Source organism: Dromaius novaehollandiae, chromosome W (assembly GCF_036370855.1).
Source record: "Dromaius novaehollandiae isolate bDroNov1 chromosome W, bDroNov1.hap1, whole genome shotgun sequence".
Classification (NCBI taxonomy): Eukaryota; Metazoa; Chordata; class Aves; order Casuariiformes; family Dromaiidae; genus Dromaius; species Dromaius novaehollandiae.
In genome coordinates this window covers 70,225,510-70,245,602 of record NC_088130.1, presented here as the reverse complement: position 1 = coordinate 70,245,602, position 20,093 = coordinate 70,225,510, and the positions used below count along the sequence as shown (strand labels likewise).

Below are 20,093 nucleotides of genomic sequence, written 5' to 3'. Positions count from 1 at the left end.
TTCTGCATGCGAAAATAAGCATTGTTTCAAGTTCTGGTTTATTTTCAGCTCCTTGATGCTCAAGGAAGAGCATATGTGCATCTGTTTATTCATTTTATTTACAGAAATAGATAGTTTGACAAATACCTTGCAAATATCCTTGTTTAAAGCTGGAAAATGTCAGGCTGGAGTTTCTTTTGAAGCTTAAAATTTATTTTCTGGTCACACATATACCGAGGTTTTTGTATTCTGAGAGAAGAATTATGTAGTGTTGTGAACTGATTTATACCGAGCAAGGTAAAAACTCAATATTTCTTTCCTGCTTCCTGCTAAAGGCATACTAAATTAGTCTTTTTTCCTTAGGTTTATGCCCCGTCAGCAAGCACTGCCGACTACAATAGGGATTCACCAGGTTATCCATCCTCAAAACCAGCAGCCAGCACTTTTCCTAGCTCCTTCTTCATGCAAGGTAAGATGCTGCTTTCAAAGAGAAATCTATTTTGCATACATTTTTCCGTGTTTGTATTTTGGTTTATGTGTAGTCGAGACATGCAGGAATATCATCTTGTGGTCTGTGGCATTACCATTAAAATGAAGACCTGTAAGTTTTCGTTTGATCATTATGTCTCTGAACATCTTGTTTGGATCCTGCAGCGAAACAGGATAATGAACAGCTTGCCAGCTTCTTATCCTCGGAGTTACTGGGAGCAGTTTTTCCAGCATGTGTGTGCACTTATATTATGCGTATACTAAACGCACACGAATTCATGCATGTACTTTGTGCACTGTTGTTTTTATGCTAATGACAAAGACTTTATGTTGTGCGAAGCATACACTGCTACGAGTACGTCTATATGTTGTGTATGGAATTACTGCAACCTTGGAGAAATTAAGCACACAGTTGCTCACGTTTGAGAATGGGCTGGCAGTTTTTATGTCTTCACCGTTACCGTGTTGTATTTCTCGCAACGATTACATGCAATAAGATGAAATTCCATATAACTTGGTAAATAAAATTCCAAGAGTTTGGAAGCATTCACCTAGAAGGAGGCTACTCATCTTTTGCCACGTTTAGGGCAAAATAATTCACTTTTAAACACTTACGCATATACTTAGCTTTGGGCGGATAAGTAAATCTGCGTGGTTCAGGAGGTTAAAGAATCTGCAGGACAAGGGACTAGATTTTGCTCTCTCTATATCGACTTTCTCCAGCGAGCGCCTCGGCTGCCCGCCTCCGGCTGAGCCGGGACCGGCCATGCCCCACGCGAGTATCTCATTTGTGGCTGTTCGTACCCGAGTTTCGAGCTGGCCCATGGCATTTTTGCACCGGGGAGCGGTCGCAGCACCGCTCCTGTCGCCACCCCGCGAGGTCGTTAGCGGGGAAACGGCACGGGCTTGACGAGGATGTCGGTAGGAAAAGCTACCCACCTTGTCCCCTCCGCTGGCGCAGAAGTCCATATCTAGGCTGTTTCCCAACCCACGAAGTCGGGGCAGCGGCTCAAAAGAAAATGGTGCTCTTGGCTTAAAACAGAAATAAGCACTGCTTAAAGAGCAAACCGTTACGAAACTCCTATAGAATTGTAAAGATTTCTATGAAATTTCAGTTTTCTAATGATATTAAATTTTTATACTTTGCAATGCATTCCGTATTTTTAAGCGTTATCTTCTCAAAGATTTGTACTGACAACATAAATCTCATTAAATGACTGTGCAAACAACGATGGGAAGGTTATGCTGGAAGCGTTGGTGTTGCCAGGAGGTTTGAAGGAGGTGAATGAGGCCGGGTTGAAGCTGAGATGTAATAACTTTTTATTAGACCAACTCTTGTAGTTTGAAAAAGCTGAGAACTTTTCCAGCCCACGTGCCTTGCTTTGAGTCTGCTGATTGTTACGGAAAAGTTTTCTTTTTTTTAATGTTAAAACTGTGGTGTTCTTCCAGTAGAAAGTATTTTTCACTGGATTGTTATAACTGCAGTTCCAAATACCTAGTTAAATGCAAAATGCACAGCTGACTCTTTGACTTGGTGAAATGTGGGGAACGCTGTTTCATAATTTGTGGTGCAAATTGCCCCTTGACAGTGAGCTCAATGGATGGGTGGATGCTGTGCATATTAGATGCAGAAACAGTGCAATCCCTAAAAGACGACACAGTACAAGTGATGCTCTTTTTTTTTTTTCTTCAAAAAAAAAAGAGAACCCAGACAACCAAAAGCCAAAACCATCCAAAAAAAAAAAAAAACCCCTCAGAAAACTCTCTGGATTTGGAAGAATTCAAAGTTCAGGACATGTCAGATCATTAAGCAACTCAAGGCAGTGTCCAAAGCTCATTAGCCCAGACTAACTCTAATGAATAGAGTTGGTTTATTTCATTTCCAAGCTCAGACTTTCGTCCCTGATGAGATTTGTTATAACTGAGTTCATGCACTTGCGTTTAGGATACAGCAGAAGGAATACCACTGCGGGAAACTTTGGAGCAGAAGCTGTGGGACTGACACGAAGTGTTTCAGGACACGCCGCTGCTCCCTTCAGCTTCCTCCTTTCCTTAGAGCATGTCTTTGTGTCAAAGTCGCGTGGCCTGTGGGAGCCTGAAAGGGACCTCCAGCCTGCCGGGACCTCCAGCCTTCCTTTGGTGGCCGTGTCCCCTGCCGCAGGCGGCTCCGAACGCCGCCGTAGCCTGGTTGCCCGTGGTCCCCTTGGGCTGGTTGCCTCCGAGTTTGCAGAAGGGCAAAGCCGGGCGGTTGTGCAAGATGCTGAGGCTTCAGAAAGCCGTGCTTCCTTTCTGTGTTGCAGATGGCCATCACAGCAGCGACCCGTGGAGCTCCTCCAGCGGGATGAACCAGCCCGGCTACGGAGGGATGCTGGGCAACTCCTCTCATATTCCACAGTCCAGTAGCTACTGCAGTCTGCACCCCCACGACCGCTTGGTACGACGGGCGCGGGGCCGGCGGGGCGCGGGGGGCACGCGGCGTGCTGCCGGGAGCCCGCCGAAGTCATGCTTTCCTATTTTGTACTTGCACTTTTTGTTCTGGAAGACCACTGAAAAGAAGAGTGCCAACAAGTACTGGTTTTAAGGGAGGAGTGTGTTGCTTTAAAGTTGAACAGAAACTTCCTTTTAGGAATTAGAAAAATTAAATTCAGTTTTGCAAACTGTGAATTAATTTGCAAAAAAAATATATTTTTAATCTCAAATTCAATGAGGTTAGCACAGTCTTATGTAACACTAACAGGAAGTCAAAAGCAAAAGAAGTTGCCTCAAAAACTGCTTAATCATGTCCTTATAAAAGGCATAATTAGGGCACTAAGCAAATTTAGCATCACTCTGTAGTGACAAGCATGTATTATAAAGTTGAGTATACCTTTAAAACCCAATTTAATCTAATTTGTTATCTACGCTGATACTAATTCATCAGAATTAGGTGGCTTTTGCCTGGCATCGGTTCAGGGTAGAATTAAGACTACCGAGTGCCTTCATCATGCAGGTCTGAGAACAGGTTTGCATTTCTTTTAAGTGTACCTTGTTTCTGGATTTCTTGTAATGTGTAATGGTTTTCATGGAGAGCTAAAATATTTCCCCGAGGTAGAGAGGGCTGGGACATCCCACCTCAGCTCTCCACAATGTTTCTTCAAGGTAGGAATTATTATTCTGAATTTTAGAGGTGGTGGGACCTCACATCTCTCACTGACACCAGTGGGACTTCTAGGTGCTCAGCGCCTATGAAGGTGAAGTTCATGTTAATTAATTATAGTAAATGCTTGTACAGGCAGAGCCTTCTATATTTCAGGTAGCGTTGGGAGAGAAGGGAGGCTGGGACACTCTAAGTGCTCTTGGCATCATTTCTCTTGGAGCATCAGGGAGAGCTGTTGTTTATTATTCTTACTTTCTCAGGCATATTGGTGATTTTCTAAATAGATGCTTTGCATACAAAGAACAGTTCTCAAATCCCATATTTTTCCTAAATAATGTTTTGCTTTCTTCCCCTGGGAAATGAGAAAATCACAGAACACCACTTCAGTGTGTGTCCTGGGACAGCAGTTTCACAGCGGTTTTAGACTATTGACCGAAGCAATCATTGTTCACTCACTTCTCGATCATACAACAAATTCTGTTCATCTGTGCAATTTCAGCTGATTGGATTTGGGGTTGAAGTCCTGGAGTGGTTTATAAATGAGTCAAAGCCCGAAATCTTTATTCAGACCTTAGTCAGAATTGATGGCAGTTTTTCCATGGGTAAGAAAAGTAGGGTTTGGCTTATGTTTACATTTTTTGATAGAGCTTTCAAATACCCTGTAATTTGGTACTTAACTAAAAAAAAATCCTGCAAAAGTAATTAAATAATACAAATGAAGGGAAAGATGCTTTTTAGCCAGCTTACTTTGAACCACATAAGGAGACAGAGGGTACAAAGATGATGTTGCACTAACATTATAATGCCTTGATCCTGGGGTAGATGCTGTTCAGTTTTTGGTATCCAGCTACCTTTATTTCCAAGGAGCTGTTGTATGAGAGTCTCCAAAACCCTAGAGGTCTTCTGCATGACCTCTTCTTCCTCTTGGGAACAGTGCTGCGATGGAAATAAAAGCTGGGCATGTTCTAGCACTTGTCTGCACACAGTGTCTTACACTGATTTAAAAAGACTATTTAACAGTGACAAACTGCACTAATGGAAGCCAGGTTTATTCAGCAAAAATTTAACAACAGCGACGTTGTGTCACAGTGATGAAGGTCTGTGTCGATCCAGCCATAGAGCTAGCAATGTCTTCTATGTGTTATCCAGACGTTTGTCTCGCACTTGCTTAGACAACTTGATTTATCACCTTTTTTGATTGTCTGTTGCACAGAGACACCTCAACAGGAGAAAAAAATTAATGCAATAGATGATCTGGTGTGCCCGTTTGTGCCAGTGTCCCCCTGCAGCACGCTCTGTAGTGCCTTGTCAGGTCTCGTTTTAAATGTCCAAAGCAGTATGGGTTCCCACCACTTCCCTTGGAAGACTCTTCCTCCAACCAATAGCTGTCCCTGCCACAAACGTTTACTCGATACATTGCAAAACTTTTTTTCTTAATTTCTTCTCGTTATTTCTTCAGTACCACCATCAGTTAGGAACTTTCCACTGTGGATGTTTAGACATGTTCAGTACATGTTATATGTGTTGAATACACACAGGTATATTGTGTCACCTCTAGAAGCTGTCAAAGTTGAGTAGAGAACTGTGCTCATCGCTCTGTCTGATGACAGCGTTCTGCTTTTCTCTGTTGGGTGAATTACTGTAGTACTGGAGACTGGGGCAATACGAGTCCCCTGCAGTCTTCCATGTTCATGGTATTTAAAATGTTTCCCTTCTTTTCTCATTCCTCTTGCCACAGAGCTACCCATCGCACTCCTCAGCAGACATCAACTCCAGTCTTCCTCCGATGTCCACCTTCCACCGCAGTGGCACGAACCATTACAGCGCGTCCTCTTGCACACCCCCGGCCAACGGCACGGACAGTATAATGGGTGAGTGCTCCCCGCCGGTCCCCCTTGCTCTCGTTACCCTCTTCCCAGCTCAACCGTTTCAGTGCTAACACCAAATGGTTGGGATCAAGATGGAGTGTTGTTTCCTAGTGTAGTGAAGGATAGAGAAAGGCTAGCTTCTTGGTTCAGTAGATCTAGAAAGATGCGAAAAGGTTCATGTAGATAAACACATTATAATTGACCTTTGCCTCCCTTGCTTATGCACTTAATGCTTCTTCTCTTTGAGAAGTAATATAAAAAGGTAATATTCAACTCAGTAAAGTGCTTTGTTTCAAAGTTTTTATGGAACATATTAGACCAAGTGCCTGATCCTGCTGGTTTTGAAGTCTTTATTGTCTCTTTTATTGTCTTTAGCGATTTAATCACCTACAGTGCCTTGTGAAGTAATACTTCACTTCTGTATCACCCATTCCCTTCAGTTTTTAGCTTGGTTTCCACATTGTGTGGGGGAAACTGGTGATGGCAGCATGTCTCTGTAGCAAGATGAGAGCCTTCTTTTTTTAACATTACTGATATTGTTCTAACACGCTCTCTAAATTAATAGCATACATCTGTATACTTTTTTAAATATTTGGCAAATACCGGTGCATACTTAAATGCAGGAAATAAAGAAATATTGCTTTGCCTGTATCTCAAAGAACAAATAAAGCTAATTAAATAATTGGTAAATAGGGAACACATCATTTGACACATGTTTCAGATTACACACATGATTCTGTATTGAATGACTGTGAGCAGGACTAATGCGGTAAGAATGGAGGGTGGGTTCAAACATTAACACATGGGCATCATATTTTTCAAGGTCTCTGAACAAAGAAGAAACTAAATACAGTCTCTTCTTAATTTATCACTGTCTGAGAAAAACGTATCCCATTACAGTATAGCATTTCTGTGCTCAATCTTGCCATTCCATTGAGAATTCTTCCTTTTCAATGTATTACTTTTCCTGTGTGCGTGACATACAAAAATCACTCTCTCTCTCTCAGAAGGAGCCTAATAGAGTCAAATTTAATTCATCCATTTTTTTGCGACAGTTATGTAGAAGCCTTACAGATAACATTTAGGGATGCAAAGTTTTGCAGAGGGCTGTAAACAGGTAGGAGTCTAAATCCAGTGTCCTGACCCTATGCCTGAATGAGCAACCCATAAAAATGTCTAAATTTCCCATGTAAGAAAATTGTCTAGATTTTCTTCTGGATCCATCTGCTGAAAATTCCAATATGTGAATAAAAATCAGAAGAGCTACAATACAAATTCGCAGATGTTTTGCACAGCTGTAAATATTCAACAAGAAGCACCATTAGCCTATATCTAAACTGAAGCCTGCAAAAAAGTATTTCTTGGACCTAGATGCAAGTCCTGATCTCCTCCTGAGTCGATGAACCTCCCTTGAAGTCTGGGCACACACTGTCTTCTCCTCATGTGCCCTGATTTCCAGAGAAAGGAGCGTAAGCGTGGACCAGGAGGGAGCAGATGCAGGCTCTGGCGAGGTCCCAGGCTAGCTGGCCGGAGCTGTCGCTCCGGGAAGCGCACCAGCATACCCAGGCCCCGCGGAGCGGGGGGACTGCCTGGCAAAGCGTGTCCCGAGACCTACCCTCCGACGTCCGCGAAATGTCTCGCCAGCTCTAGGAGAGAAACCGCAGCAGCAGGAGAGCGCAAAGCTCGGTGAGCAGGACTTGGGTAGCTGGGTCGCACGCGTTAGACGGCAGCGCAGGTTTGAAAAGCGGCAGGGAGAGAGTTCCTTCGGTGGATTATAGGACAGCACTGACGAGGAGCAGTGGTTGCTCTTACTCTAAGCGTTGGCTTTGTGATTTCAGAGGTCTGAAGCAATGTAATGTTTAAGCAGCCGGTCACTGAGGTCGACTCACGCAGCGGATGCTACAGATACTGCGTCGTGCCTATGTGATGCATGTTTTAATCCTGCTTGCTGCTTTCACTTCTAATGACACGTTGTTTGTATGACATGATGCGTTGTGACATGCAGCTTTTCCAGGAGAAACATTATGTGCATTTCCCCTTGAGGCGCTAGTTTTACAGTAATTTTATTACTACAGCAGTCACATAATACTGCACTGTGCATTTTACAAGAATGCTGAGCTTCCAGTTACACTAGGGTGGTGAACTGTCACATAGCATAAGAAGAATATGACTTCTATCCAGCAGTGCCAGTGCCTCATAATTTGGGAAGATCATCAACTATGAATACCAAGATGGTGCAAGTTTTTCCGCTATTCTTTACATAGGAACATAATTTCCAGTCTGCTGTTCTAGAAAGCACTATTCCATCAGAACAGCATGAGTTTGTACTAGAATTTAAACTATAAAAAGTCTGTCTGGAATTCTCTAATGGATGGCTCCAACCTATCAGTTACAGCAGATACTTTGCTAGATATAATTATACTGGTTGAGACACAGATTCCTGGAAGTTTATTGAATAATCTAAGATTTACAATCAGAATCCCACCAGCATGATGTGAAAAGGACATACTGTATCATTGTCTGTTTTCCTTCCGATGCAGAATTGTTCTTCACAGGGACATGCTGAGGAAGTTCTAGGAGACTAAGTATGACAGTAAACATGCTCTTCAGAATAGTTAGAGTCGATCCATCACAAGGTTACAGTCTTTCATGATGTCTTCAGCGCATTAATAGTTTTGCGAGTGGGAAAATAGCTCAGAAGTAAAAGTAACAGCTCCTGTGAGGCATTTTCAAGTCCCATTTTACAACGGAGGAATCCTGTTTCCAAGCTCTCTCTCTCTGTTGTGTCCCACCAAAATCTGCTGACGCATTGTGCCAGTGGAGACCTGCCTTCTGAAAGCGTGGAAATCATTTAGGCTTACATGCTTATGTGTGTGTGGTTGTAGTATATGGGTAATATCTGTATTCAGACCAACTTGAGGAAATCAAGAGCTACCATGAGTGTGTAAGAAACGCCCTACTGCATCAGATCAGTGGTCCGTCCAGCTTGGCATTCTGCTTTTGACGGTGTCAGAACGTGATCCTGGCCGTTTCGGTCGTGTGCTCCCCTCGGACTGCCCCAGCATCCAGGGTTTTTGTAGGAGTGAGGTTAGAGGTGCATTCCTGCCTGCTGCTTCAAGTGTCTGTGGACCTGCTTTCCATGAGTTTGTCTAATCCCTTTCTGGACCTGCTGTTATTGTCTGCTTCCAAATTCCTGTGGCTGCAAGCTCGCTACCTGGTGTGTGAAGAGGTACTTTATTTATCTGTTTTAATTCGTTGTCCTGTAAGTTTCAGCGAGTGTTCCCTAGTTCTTGCCTCAAACCTTTGTCCATCATTAATTAATTAATTGAAACCTTTCTTGAAGTCTGGATTTGACTACTTCAGTCAATTAAGCCCAGTCTGGAAATGTTTTGGATAAACTGTCCCCTTTCAAATTTGAGCAGGTTTCATAGTGTTCCTTGCGCTAAGTTGTTCAGAATGTTTTGCAGAAGAACTTAAAAACATCTGTCCTTGTTGAGACGAAAAGCTCATCTGCCCCATGGTCCTGTCTCCGGCAGCCTGTAAGGATTTCCTTGGAGGGAATATAAAACCAGGGCAAGCATAGACGGTATTTTCCCAGCCATTTCCCACTCAGGAGCTGGGTGCTGTTCTGAGTATTGAGAACCTTGAACTCATTCTTCTCCATGAGCTGGTCCAGTCTCTCCTTGAACGTGTGTAAACTTGCAGCATCCAGGGCGTCGCTTGGAGAGGCGTCCCGCAAGTTGATGACCCTGTGCGCCAAGCGCAGCTTGCTTGGTGTGCCCCGTTCTTGTGCTGGAACCAGCACGAGCAGCCAGGGCCCCAACCCAACGTGCCGCTTGGCTTTATGGACTCCAGCCCTGCTGCCAAATTCTGCACGTGCGCCAAGGAACCTCCTTCCGCCTCTGGTTGAGTCTGCTTGCTCAGGATCTTGCGTGGGCCTCGCTCGGTCTCGTGCTGTCATGAGCGGCAAGTAGCCTCTCCCCCACGTTAATCATGATTTTGGAGCCTGTATCATATCCTGCTGGGGTTGTCACCTTCCCAAGCTGGGGAACCCTTGAGTACTTGGCTCTTCCTCTGATGGAGCCCACCCCAAGGCTCTGGTTTTTCTGTCACCTTTTCACATTTTCTATTCTGTAGACCGTGATGCTCTTTTTTTGATGAACTTACCAGATCTTTGCTCTGTATTCAAAATATAGATGTGCCATGAGTTCACATGGTGCCGTAATGTTTTGTTTTGCCTCTGTTCTTTTTACGCTAATGCCTAGTCGTTCAGTTTTCTGGAGTGTGTGTGGGGAATTCTGCTGCTTAACAGTAAGCTGATGTTTTCAGTGAATTATTCACTGTAACCCCTGGATTTCCTTCTGGAGTGCTCGTTAGGTGATGGAGAGCCCACCCATGTGTATTTATAGTGTAAGGCTTTGTTTTCTCCGTGTTTGTTACCCTGTATTTGTCAGCACTGCTCTGTTCGTGACGTCTCCTGCCCAGCAAGTTAGTGTTATAAGAGCTGCTCTTCACGGGTAACTTTATTTTATTATCCTGAATATATTTTTATCCTCAGCAGATATCACAGCCTCAGTATATGTCACTTTTTTCAGGCCACACCTGAGTATGCTGAGCAGTATAGATCTGTGCACTGGGGTTTTGCTGGCAATATTCCTCCGTTAAAAGCTAACTGTTAGTTCCTACCCTTTTCTCTCTCTGAATCATTTTTTAATCTGTAGAAATATCTTCCCTTCCCTGTTATCTGAAGACAATTTAGTGTATTTGAGAGCCTTTGTGAGGGATTTTGCTGAAAGCTTCCTGGGAGTACATTATATTTACTGGATCACTTGTATCAATGTGCTCATCATCCTTTTGAAAGACTTCAGATTTGCAAGGCATGACTTCCATCCAAAAAGCAAATTTGGTGACTCTTTGAACTCATAGAACTTGTTTTCAGTATTGGCGTCATATTTTCTACCTGCTTTACTTCAGTACTAGCTTGGACGAAGCAATAGGTTTCACAGTGCAATTAGAAGTTAGGTAATTTCGTATTTGGTTTTCTTGAGAACTTTTAGAAGTGTCATTTGGCTCTTTTAATTCATTTTTCTTTTTATTTGTACATTTTAAAGCCTTTACATTGACACTTCAGCTGGAGCCAATTTTTCTGACTAATCCTTTGTAAAATACCACTTGTCCCACAGACAAGGCTGATGAAAATGGTCTGCTTAGCATTTCTTTTGTGACCTTTTCTCCTTGAATTTTCATGTTGCATCTTGCTCATCTGCAGGTCCTTCCAGCTCTGTATCTTGGTCCCCAGCTCTGATGGGCCTGAAAAACATTTTTATTAGCTTCTAAAAGTTTCTCTTTTAAAATATTTTTTGTTCCTACATTTAAGTTGTGCTAAGTATTTGCCTAAGGTCATCCATCTTACTCAACCAGCATGTCTTCTGGTTTTCTTCCAAAAGCCTAAAATGAAGTGGAAGAGCATATTTTGGTTGGGAAAAAAAGCCTTTTATTTATTCAAGATTAGTATCTATGCTGCATTTGAAATTTTTGTGGAAAAAATCTGAGGATCATCTTTATCCAGAAGTGAGATGAAGAGGTCTTGGGCTGTCCGAGGGCTCACCGTGCTGACCTCCAAGCTGTTTCACAGCTCATTCAGCCGGTGTTTCGCGCAGCACCACAGCTTACCTTGCCACTGCCTCTGCCTACAAGATTTATAGGGCTGCTGTTTGGAGCAGTGTCCGCAGATTTCATCGTATCCCTCTCTGGGGCGGGATGACAGATCTGATGCCAGCTGGTCTGTTCTGCAGTCCTCCTTCACGTGCGGCACGGACACACTTTGAGAAGCTACATTTGTCTTCAGGACTCTGTTCACAGCGTGGTCCCAATATACTTTCTTATTTTTCGTATCAATTTTCTTCCATTCTGGGTGGTATTCTGGATGCCAGTGATGCTTTACAGAACTAAGCCTATCTCTGTTCGACCTGCAGTATATCACTAGTTGTATTTAAATAGTGTTTCACTGAAGTCAGTAGTGAAATGATGGACCAGCAACTGTTAGATATAAATAGAAACACTTGATAATATTGCATAGTCATTCTCTATGTAAAACAGCATGCTACGATACCTTTTTCTGTAGTGATATGATGGAGTATCTTTTCCTCTATTTGAGGTCCATTCCCTATTTAGGTAGTCTCAGGATAACAAATTAGTTTTGTCCTGTTGCTTCCAAAATCTTTGGGCTCCTGCAGTAGACGGTCCTTGCTGTGTCTCTTCTTAAGCCTGTGTTTTTCTGTTCCTCCTACAATTTGGGGGTTTTCCTAGGCACCTACAGTTTTCAGTCATGCCCCTTGCATTACAATTTACATATGAAACAATCAGTGGTGCAAGAAATGAAAACATACATAGAAGTTAGCTATGTTTAAGTATCCTGGTTGTTCTTCAGACATGAACACTTTTAGGAGTCTGTCTCAAGATCTACGTCAGGCGGTGTTGGAGTTGGTCTTCCAAGTGGAAAGTGCCTTAGTTACCTTTGTTTGTCCATTTTCTCTGCTGCCTCTTGGGACATAGCAATAAACATGTTGGTGGCTCCGGGGACCAGCGCTCTGCCGGCAGCGGGCAGTTTGCAAAGCAGCTAGGAGGAAAGCATGTGCGCGGCCGGCCGTCCCCGGCGTTTCCTCCCGTCTCGGACTGTCGCAGTTCAGAGCTGTCCTGAGCTGAAGCTGCATCTGGGTGCTGATGTTGAATTGCCGCTGATGGACTTTTCCCCATGAGTTTCTCCAGTTCTTTTTTTGATCTGTGTGTGTTCAGTCTCCACGTACCTTAAAGCAGCAAGTTTCCCCGTTTGACTGGACGCTGAGTGAAAAAATGCTTTTTTTTTTTTCTTTTTAATATGGTGAGAAGCATGAATAATCGTGCACAGCTTGACTTCCCCATGTTGCTCACGCTGCTGCAAACCTCCGCTGTATCCCTCCTCATCCCTTTCGCAGTGAAGCACCTCCTCGAGTGGAAACTCCGCGTGCTTCGGCCCGTCCGTGTGCCTCCTCTTCGTATGCTTTCCAGGCCTACTGTATTAACTTGTCTTCAAAGTCTTTCATGAAAAGTTTAATATTCAGTATATCTGAAGAATTCCTTTGTTCTTAGCAGTCGCTAATCTAAGACGTGGCCCAGCTAAGCGCTGTCAGAGGCTTAGAGCCGCACATGCGGCGTGGCTCTGCAGCGCCTGCGTTTTCCTCTCCCACAGGACCTGGATAGCTCATCTCCCGGTCTGCAGACAGACTAATGTAGGTCTTAATTTTAGAGTAATGTAGTTAGTCACTTAGAAAAACGAAAAGAAAAAAAAAAAAACAAAACCCATGCTTTACATTTAGATTCACCATTCACTTTAGAACTAAGTAACTCAATTTCTGGACGTCTGCCTCGTATTATTCAAGTCACAAACCTTTAGCTTAGAATTTGCAGCATTAAATTAGTCTGATAAGTTGCATCTCTCACTGACACTGCATATTTTATTTCTTTGCCTTTGCATTTCTTGGTTACTATTGGGGAGGGGGGTAATAACTTTGTATTTTCCACAGTGGCTCAGTGTAGCAAATCCTAAACTTCATATATCTTGAAGACCTAATTTCAAACTAAGCTAACAAATAAACATTATCCTTGGCATATAAGCTTATTTCCAAATACACAATTGTAATAGTAAAAGTATAACTGAAAGACAGGAAAAAAAGGAGCAAGCAAGGATGTGAGTAAACCACACTGTACGAATTTTGTCCAAAAGTTTGGGATTAAAGTAATTTGAAAAGGACTTTATAAAGGGTCCTAGTATAGGAGAAATACTGAAAGGCCAGAATTTTGTGTAGTCAAGTTAAATGTAAAGTTTTTCCTTTTCTTAAATGTTATACCACGCATGTTGTAAATAAGGAGTAGAGGAAAACCCTGTTCCGTGTCATTCTGTAAGTTCTCCAGACTTGTCTCTGCTGAAGCTGCTGCTAGAAATTTAGGGTTTAGGCAGGATGGAGGTCATTCAAAAGTTACGAAATAGGAAATTTAGGAGGTAGCATGAGTTATTTCCCACCTGTCTCGCATGTAGGCACATATTTCTTCCTGTGTGTGTGCTTCGCGGTGCAACTTCTAACAACTTGGCCACGTATTCCCTTTCCCGAGGCCCTTTCCTCATTCGGAGCAGAGGGTGGGTTTGCTCTGGCGGTGACAGGAGCACGTAGGACCTCTTGCCCGTGCTGCAGAGCGTGGAGAGCACGTAGGGAGCGGAGCAGGGGCTTGAGAGAGAGAAACGGTGATTAAATCAGGTGAAACCACCCTAGGTCCAAGTTCCTGTTCCTGCTTCAGCTGTAGCATTCCTATATGACACTAGATATTAATCCAGACCTTTCCTGGGTGGTTACTGTTTGTTTCTCATTTTCTAGTTACCTGACTTATGGTCCTTTGGGACCAAAGCAGAAGTGTTAATCACTCACAGCAGTCGGTCAGAGCTATGCTTTTAGTTTATAAATGGATATATAGTTGCTGAGTATTCTGGAAAAATTGAATTGGTGGAATGTTTCGCCCTGATTTTTCTTTCCTTCAATTTCTCATATGAAGGGAGAAGTTGCAATCCTATCATCTGAGGGTGAGAAGCTGGTGAAATGTTTCACTCTTAATTTTTCTTCCCTTCAATTTTTCATATCAAAGGTGCAATCCCATCACCTGAGATGGTGAAAAATCATTAAATATTCATCAAATGTTTAAATACAGTCAAAAGGAACACTTTGGAAAGTCTATGTGGAAATTCCTAATGTCTATAAAATGTGTTTCAAAAAGTACAAAAGGGACTAGGGTCACAGAGTGAATGAGAAGAAAAGAAAATACTCAGTAGCTGCTTATTAATTGCCCTTTGTCTTTGCTTTGCAGTGAGGCAGGCTAGGGTTGTACGGAAAAACAGTAAGCGATCATGTAATTAATAACTAGCTCGTAACACAGACACAGAAGAAGGGGGAATCAAGCTGCACAGGCAGAGCAAATTCTGTCATTCCTAACGCTGGAGGGTTCATCTCTGCCACCTTTGTAATGTTCCTCTCCGGTAGTTTTTGACATATTAAATGTGAAATGTTGCCCTTGTGACAAAAGTGCCTTCGAGTTTTTGAAGGAGAAAGCTCTTGTTAAAGAGTTAAGTTAGAAAATCTTAAAATACAAACACAGCAACCTTTGATTGGCACCGAATCTGAGCATGGGTCAGGCATGAGGGAAGGCAACCATTTCTGCACACCAGGCTTCGGATTACAGCAGGCTTGTCTAGTTATGAACTTGCATATTTTTCATACCTTTGAGCATCTTCTACTATTAGCAACCTTTCATTTAGAAAAAATAAAGCCATATGGCCAAGTACTACCAAATATGCAATATATTTTTAAAAAGCAGGATGTCGAGTTTATATTTTATCTGCAAAAATGGAACACGAATATGTTTGGTATCTACCTTGGCAAACAAATTAATGGTAATTAACGATTAATTTGATGTAATTAGCATTAAAATGCAATTAAATTATGAGTAAGTGGACCAGGAATAGAAATCTATGATGTCTTTCTGTCTGTTATTACATTCAGTCTTTTGTTTTTCAGCAAACAGAGGAAGTGGGGCAGCAGGCAGCTCGCAGACTGGTGATGCGCTGGGGAAAGCACTTGCCTCTGTAAGGAAATATTTACTTTGGAATACACGTTTACCATTTTCAAAGTGTGAACTTTAATCAGAATTGGACGTCTGGAATTTAAGAAGATGAACAGCAAACAGGAGAGATCTGATCTCAGAGGTCATCCGTTTTGAGTTACTGCCAATTGAAATATTTAACAATCGGTGCAAAATGGTGCTTAGAAAGTTTTAGACTTAATTTTGCGACAGAATAGAAAGGGAAAGAATGGAAATCTTAGGCTGTTCACGTTCACTGAATGACAATGAGTATGTCTTAGGTCTCTCGCACACTTCATCCACTAAGATGAGGGAGGTTTGAAAAAAAAACCAAGAGCAGGATTATTTTTGTACTACTGAGCGATCTGCAAACGGGATTCGTTTTGAATTTCCTTTGCCTCCAGATGTTATATTTTTCATGGTAGTTTCCACCTATTCAGTTACTGTGGTTGCTGTTAAAAAATCAGTGGTTACCATCGCTTACCGTGCGCGGGTAGCCGGGGTGCAGCAGTATTCCCGCTCCCAGCAGAGGGGAATACCGGGTATTCCGGCTCTCCCGGCGGTAATCGCTGGCACGGACTGGCTTTTAATAAGGACCACTATAGTTATTTTCTGGGCAGAGTGGGTTCCATTGAGTTCTCATGAGAGTCAATTTTTTTGCATATTCTTCCGATGCTTCATTAAAAAAGACAAAAAGTAAGACGAATAGTTTGCCTGAAATACCTGATACAGTACAGAATCCACTTTCGAGTGGTGCCCTGACGGTCGGCACGGCCGGCGGGCGGAGGCGCGGGCTCGCGGTGGGTCACCGGTCGCCCGCCTACGCGGCACAGCCGGGCTCGCTCGCCCCGGGAGCCGGCAGATCCTTGGTGCGCGCTGCCACCAACCACCCGCTGTGCCAGGGTGACCGTCTCCGTTCCCGTTGCTTTATTTTGGCCGTTAAGGGATCTCAGCGTAACAAAAAAAACCCAACAATTTTGAGAAGCGCTCTCAGGCTTTGTTCAATGACGCTCATCCGTAAAGCGGTCTATGAAATGAAAATGTGTCTACGTACAGTAGCATATCCGTGTGCCAACCCGAAACCATCGCTTAATTGGCTGGTGTCTGTCTCCATCGAGATGTCTCGGTTATAAAGGGTTCTGTTGTCTAGCTTCCTACATCTAATACCGTGTTGTCTTTATAAAAATATTAATATTTAAATAAGAGGCTTTTTAACCTGTCCTGCTTTCATTTAAATGAACTGAATGCATAAGAATTCCATATTTCTTTCTGCATCAGTTTGTGATGGCTTTAGATTAATTCTTTATCATCTTTTAAAGATCTATTCTCCAGATCACACCAACAACAGCTTTTCATCAAATCCTTCAACTCCTGTTGGTTCTCCCCCTTCTCTCTCAGGTATTGTTGTTACAATTCTATTTTACTGAACATTTCAACGTATTTTTGGTAGGAGATGCTTAAATGAACTCCTACGGTACTGGGTGTGAGATGAACATCCAGCCAGTAGCATCAGGCTATTTCCTTATTGCTGTAAAACACATGCAGGTGGCTGATTGTTCCCGCAGAGATGAGCAGGGATATTTTCTAAAAGCTGTATTTTGGCCGATGCAGAGAGAAGGTTGCTACGCCCCTCAGGTGGATGCATTTACCGTGTTTTTATGCGTCCTGGCTGCGGCTTCCCGCAGCGCCCTCGGGATCTCGCGGCAGGTGATTGCCGCTCGGTGCGGCCGGGCGTGCGGCAGCCGTGCCGCGAGGCTGCTGCGGCAAGAGCATGTCCTCGGAGGCTTCCCCCGTTCTCTCGCAGGGGCGCAGGCAAAGGCCTGCTAGAATTGCATCCCAAAAACTTGCCTCTGGACGAACCGAGACCCCATGAATCTAATTAATTGATTGCTTAGTCTATAATAATTGCATATTTTAACTAAACCCAGTCGACCAGTAAAAGCCTAAACTGAAAAGATCCAGGGGCCCGGGGTAGTTCTCGTAAGCATCGAGTATTTTGAAGGTTTACCTGAATATATTGAGATTTTCCAGCTAGGGCGTTAAGCTTCTCCTCCCTGCATAACCGACCCACGCAACATGCGTTAACTTCTTGGATACGGCCTGTCCACTTTCTCTCCCCTCTTTAAGGCTAGGTCTACTTCGTAAGGTAACCCAGCATCCTGTGATCTCCTCTTCTTTGCCCAAGAGCCCCTGGATCACGTTAAACTCGCTTGGGAATCTCGACAGGCAGCCGAGGTTGTGTTCCTGTAGGGCAGTGCCGTTAGTTCGTGGGAGAGGCAGCATCCCCCCTCGTTTCTGAGCGAGGCGAGGAGTACGACCGGGGTGGAGAGAGCTCCTGAGCTTTGAAAATGGTATCGCAACCTCAGAGGCATAAACCTAATAATAGCCTCAGAGCGATGAGATCTTTTTGGAAGGATTGGTGGGAGTGAAGCTTGTGCTAGCTGACAACATATGAAAACGATCTGGAAGGAGAAAAGAGAGCTAGAAGATTGCCCAGCCTCTGTGGGAAGAGGTCCAGGAGGGAGGGCCACCACACTTACGTCCCGCACGGTCACCTTGCCGTGAAGGAGCATGTAACGGTTGTGCTTAAATTAATTCAGCGAGCATCTCCACCTCCTCCAAAGTCGTCCCTAGCAGGGGACCCGGAGCGGGTGCCATGGAGGGAGGGATTCCCACCCTGCAGAAAATGACATTCTGCCCTTACATTTTGTCTGAAATCGGTCCCGGAGCTTAAGCCCTAGCCTGGCACCATGAGCTGCAGTTCTCGTAGGGAGCCGTGGCCATTGTTTCCAAGAAAAGGATCGGAGCTGAAGGGAAAAATCCTGCGCTAAGTCAGTTGGGCTGCATTACTTTCTGCAAGTTTTACTGGATAAATAGAAAGAGCCGAGTGCTAAAGTAAATAAAAATAAGGAATATAAAACCATTTAAAGAAGAACTAAAAGTGTTTAGCATGCAAGGCATTTTTCCCTCAAGGACATCAAGGGCTAGTTAAAAATTATTTCAAAAGTAAAGATTGCTGTTCATTGCTCCATTGAGTGCTGTCGCAAAATCTCAAATAAAAAATCCATAGGGACCAGAAAAGAGAAGATTTAGGTTTTAATTAGCGTTAGCATAATTTTGACTTTCATGAGAAAAAAAATCATATGGAGAGCCTTAAAAGGACCGCTACGAGTTCCACCCTGGCCTGTCTCGGTCCAAGCAAATGCCACTCAATTCAGACATTAAGATTAAAATCCTAATATTTCCCTCTCAAATTCTTAACCTTGTTTTATAAGATCATCCAGAAGATCATTTATTTAAAAGAAAGAACACTAGAAATTGTCTCATCATTGTGCTATAAATATAAGCTGTTGGGAAAATACTTGAAAAGACATCTTTCCCCATGTTTGCTTTGCCTCCTTCACGAGGGCAAATTTTTTCATTAGAAAATATTGCAGAAGACCAAGAGACCTTTTATTCCCGCAGCAGAAAGAGATTTGGAGCAGTGGATGTAAAGCAGATTTTTTTCTGTTAGACCCTTTGAATTCTGAACGGGCCAAACCAAATAACCGCCCCTAAGAGAGTGCAAACCTTATCAGGGTATAACTGAATGTTGTGTGTAGTGTTCTTACTTCTTTCTTTTTTTAAGATTTTGTAAATTTGGTGACTGAATGACGTGATCAGTGGCACTGAACACGTCTAGAAGCAAAGTTAGGATAAAGGGCTAGTATGTGCTGGCCTGGCGTAGCAGCCCGGCGGTCCTCTCCCAGCACTGCTGGCAAGTGCTCCTTCTCTTCGCCAGGGAGACATTTCCTTCTGCTGGAGCCTCTCGCAGGTACAGCTGCTGAATCAATGAAATCCTCTATGCCGAGCAGCAGCCTGGGGGAACTTTGTGGCCTGCATCTACGTGCTTTGCTACAAAATACCTTTTTTTCATCCGTGTGTATTTTGGAAGTTCTCCATATGTCTGCTCTATAGTCTATCTGGAATACGGCATTTACATGTCTACAAAACTGTCCAAAAAGTTTGAAAGCCATTTTTGTTTGCATAGTTCTAATGGTAATTCCAATTTTACTATTAGCAGGCACAGCTGTTTGGTCTAGAAATGGAGGTCAAGCGTCATCATCTCCCAATTATGAAGGTCCCTTACACTCTTTGGTATGTTTTGATTAGTGACCTCCTCTGCCTCAGTATTTTACTTGCTGTTCTTTCCATTTCTCATCCATTCTTCTCACACAGGTTTTCATTTTGCTAGTGGCTGCTATGCCCTCGGACTCGATTCTGCCACCTCCGAGTCGGTATCGCGGGTGCCCCGCGCTCTAGCGTGCATGATACGGGTTGCGCTGCTGCCGGCCAGGACCCGCTGCCGGGTCCCGCCACCGCGCTGCGGCGCGGCCAAGGGGGAAGGACAGACAGAGGACGAGGGAGCGATGAGCAGACAGACAGATGGAATATATTGGAGAGGAAGCCCGAGTACAAGCCCTGGTTGCTGTCAAGCGGGACGGAGCGTGTGCATTGTCAGTCAGCTCTGTTTACTTAGCGAGCGAGCGCAGTAGACATGTCAGCGATGAGCTGGAGTTGTCTCTGGCATGTGTGAAAACACTGCGGGGTAAACTTGCCGGGCGCATTGTCAGGGACGGCGCGAGGAATGAATGCTAGCGTGACAGAGAGGATTAAAGGGATATTAATACGATTTGTTATCTTTTCTAATGGAAAGATGCGGTAAGGGTTGACGCTGGCCAAAAGCGCATTAGGTCTAAGCTTGCTGGGACAAACAGACAGAATTTTAACGAATCCAATATCCTCTGTCTCAGTCTTCGCAGTTTGTTGTTTGTCTCGCTTGCAAGTCTAGGAGTTTTCGGTAGTTGGTGTGAAACACCTGGCGTTTGGTTGGGTGTGAAATGGAGAATGCTCAAGTCTAGAAGTTTCGTAATGTTAAACAAGAAAGCAAGCAGGTCGTTCCTGAGGGCGCAGCGTTG

At 43.6% G+C, this 20,093-nt stretch overlaps 1 protein-coding gene across 17 annotated transcripts in view; it reads left to right on the top strand.

Annotated features, from left to right (window-relative positions):
• LOC112994500 (transcription factor 4) overlaps positions 1–20,093 on the top strand; it is a 208,706-nt gene that overhangs the window by 164,842 nt on the left and 23,771 nt on the right. For 14 of the 17 annotated variants that reach the window (XM_064500923.1, XM_064500916.1, XM_064500913.1 and 11 more), the window contains 6 exons: positions 343–448; positions 2,769–2,902; positions 5,343–5,475; positions 15,072–15,139; positions 16,455–16,533; positions 19,196–19,272. In XM_064500923.1, coding sequence (XP_064356993.1) covers positions 343–448; positions 2,769–2,902; positions 5,343–5,475; positions 15,072–15,139; positions 16,455–16,533; positions 19,196–19,272 — 597 coding nt within the window. The remainder of the gene's footprint in view (positions 1–342; positions 449–2,768; positions 2,903–5,342; positions 5,476–15,071; positions 15,140–16,454; positions 16,534–19,195; positions 19,273–20,093) is intronic. The other 3 variants (XM_064500912.1, XM_064500909.1, XM_064500918.1) reach the window with 2 other exon arrangements.